The sequence below is a fragment of the Eimeria maxima genome, genomic scaffold, assembly GCF_000499605.1.
Source record: "Eimeria maxima Weybridge genomic scaffold, Emw_scaff1061, whole genome shotgun sequence".
In the NCBI taxonomy this organism is placed as follows: Eukaryota; Apicomplexa; class Conoidasida; order Eucoccidiorida; family Eimeriidae; genus Eimeria; species Eimeria maxima.
Genome location: NW_013564100.1, coordinates 11,252 through 12,147, shown reverse-complemented (window position 1 = coordinate 12,147; position 896 = coordinate 11,252). Strand labels below are relative to the sequence as shown.

The 896-nt window shown below is 44.8% G+C and overlaps 1 protein-coding gene across 1 annotated transcript; it reads left to right on the top strand.

Annotated features, from left to right (window-relative positions):
- Positions 1–165: 165 nt before the first annotated feature.
- On the top strand, positions 166–896 carry EMWEY_00047990 (hypothetical protein; the record flags this gene model as incomplete). Its single annotated transcript, XM_013479326.1, has 2 exons — positions 166–207; positions 408–896. 2 exons carry the CDS (start codon positions 166–168, stop codon positions 894–896), a joined length of 531 nt encoding a protein of 176 aa, XP_013334780.1.

Sequence of the window (896 nt, the reverse complement as noted above, 5' to 3'; positions counted from 1 at the left end):
TATATATATATATATATGTTATTTGTTGTGTATGGATATAGGTGTTATCTACTCCTGTTGTTGTTGCTGTTGCTGTTGCTGTTGTTGCTGCTGCTGCTGCTGCTGCTGCAGGTTCCTCCTCATGTTGCTACTCATCAGCGATGTTGGATGGAGTTGATGTTGGAGATGGCTAAACCTAATCCACAAGATAGACCATCAGCTAATGAGGTACAAGGAGACACTTTTATATACAAAAGGAGACACTATATATATATAGATATAGATATATAAATAGATATAAGGAGGGAGACATATAGATATACAATTCAATAGGGTTTAAGTATAATCTAGGGTTTAGGGTTTAGGGTTTAGGGTTTAGGGTTTAGGGTTTAGGGTTTAGGGTTTGTGATGTCTTTTTTGTTATATAGGTGTTGCGTCGTGTTAAGCAGCTGCTTGCTGCTGCAGCAGATACAGCAGCAGGAGACAATACTTCTTCTGCTGCTGCATGCGTAGGAGACAAAGGAACAGCAAGCAGCACAGCTTATTCTCCTATAGAAAAGAGACAGCAAAGTGGCTCCTCTTCTCCTTTGCTGCAGGGGCCTAATTGTCCCTTAGACCCTAATGGTGCTGCTGCTGCTTCTGATCCTCCTGATCCTGCTGCTGCTGCTGCTGCTGATCCTGTTGCTGCTGCTGTTGCTGCTGATGTTGGTGCTGCTGCACCGACAGAAGCAGCAGCAGAAAGAGCAACAACAGCAGAAAGTGCAGCAACTTCAGCAACTGCAGCAACTGCAGCAACTGCAGCAACTGCAGCAACTGCAGCAGCAGTGCAACCGATTGAGGAAACAGCTGAGGAAGGAGAGAGACAAAATGTTGCAGACCTCTTGCTGCCATTAGATGCAGCAACTGCACAGCCATAA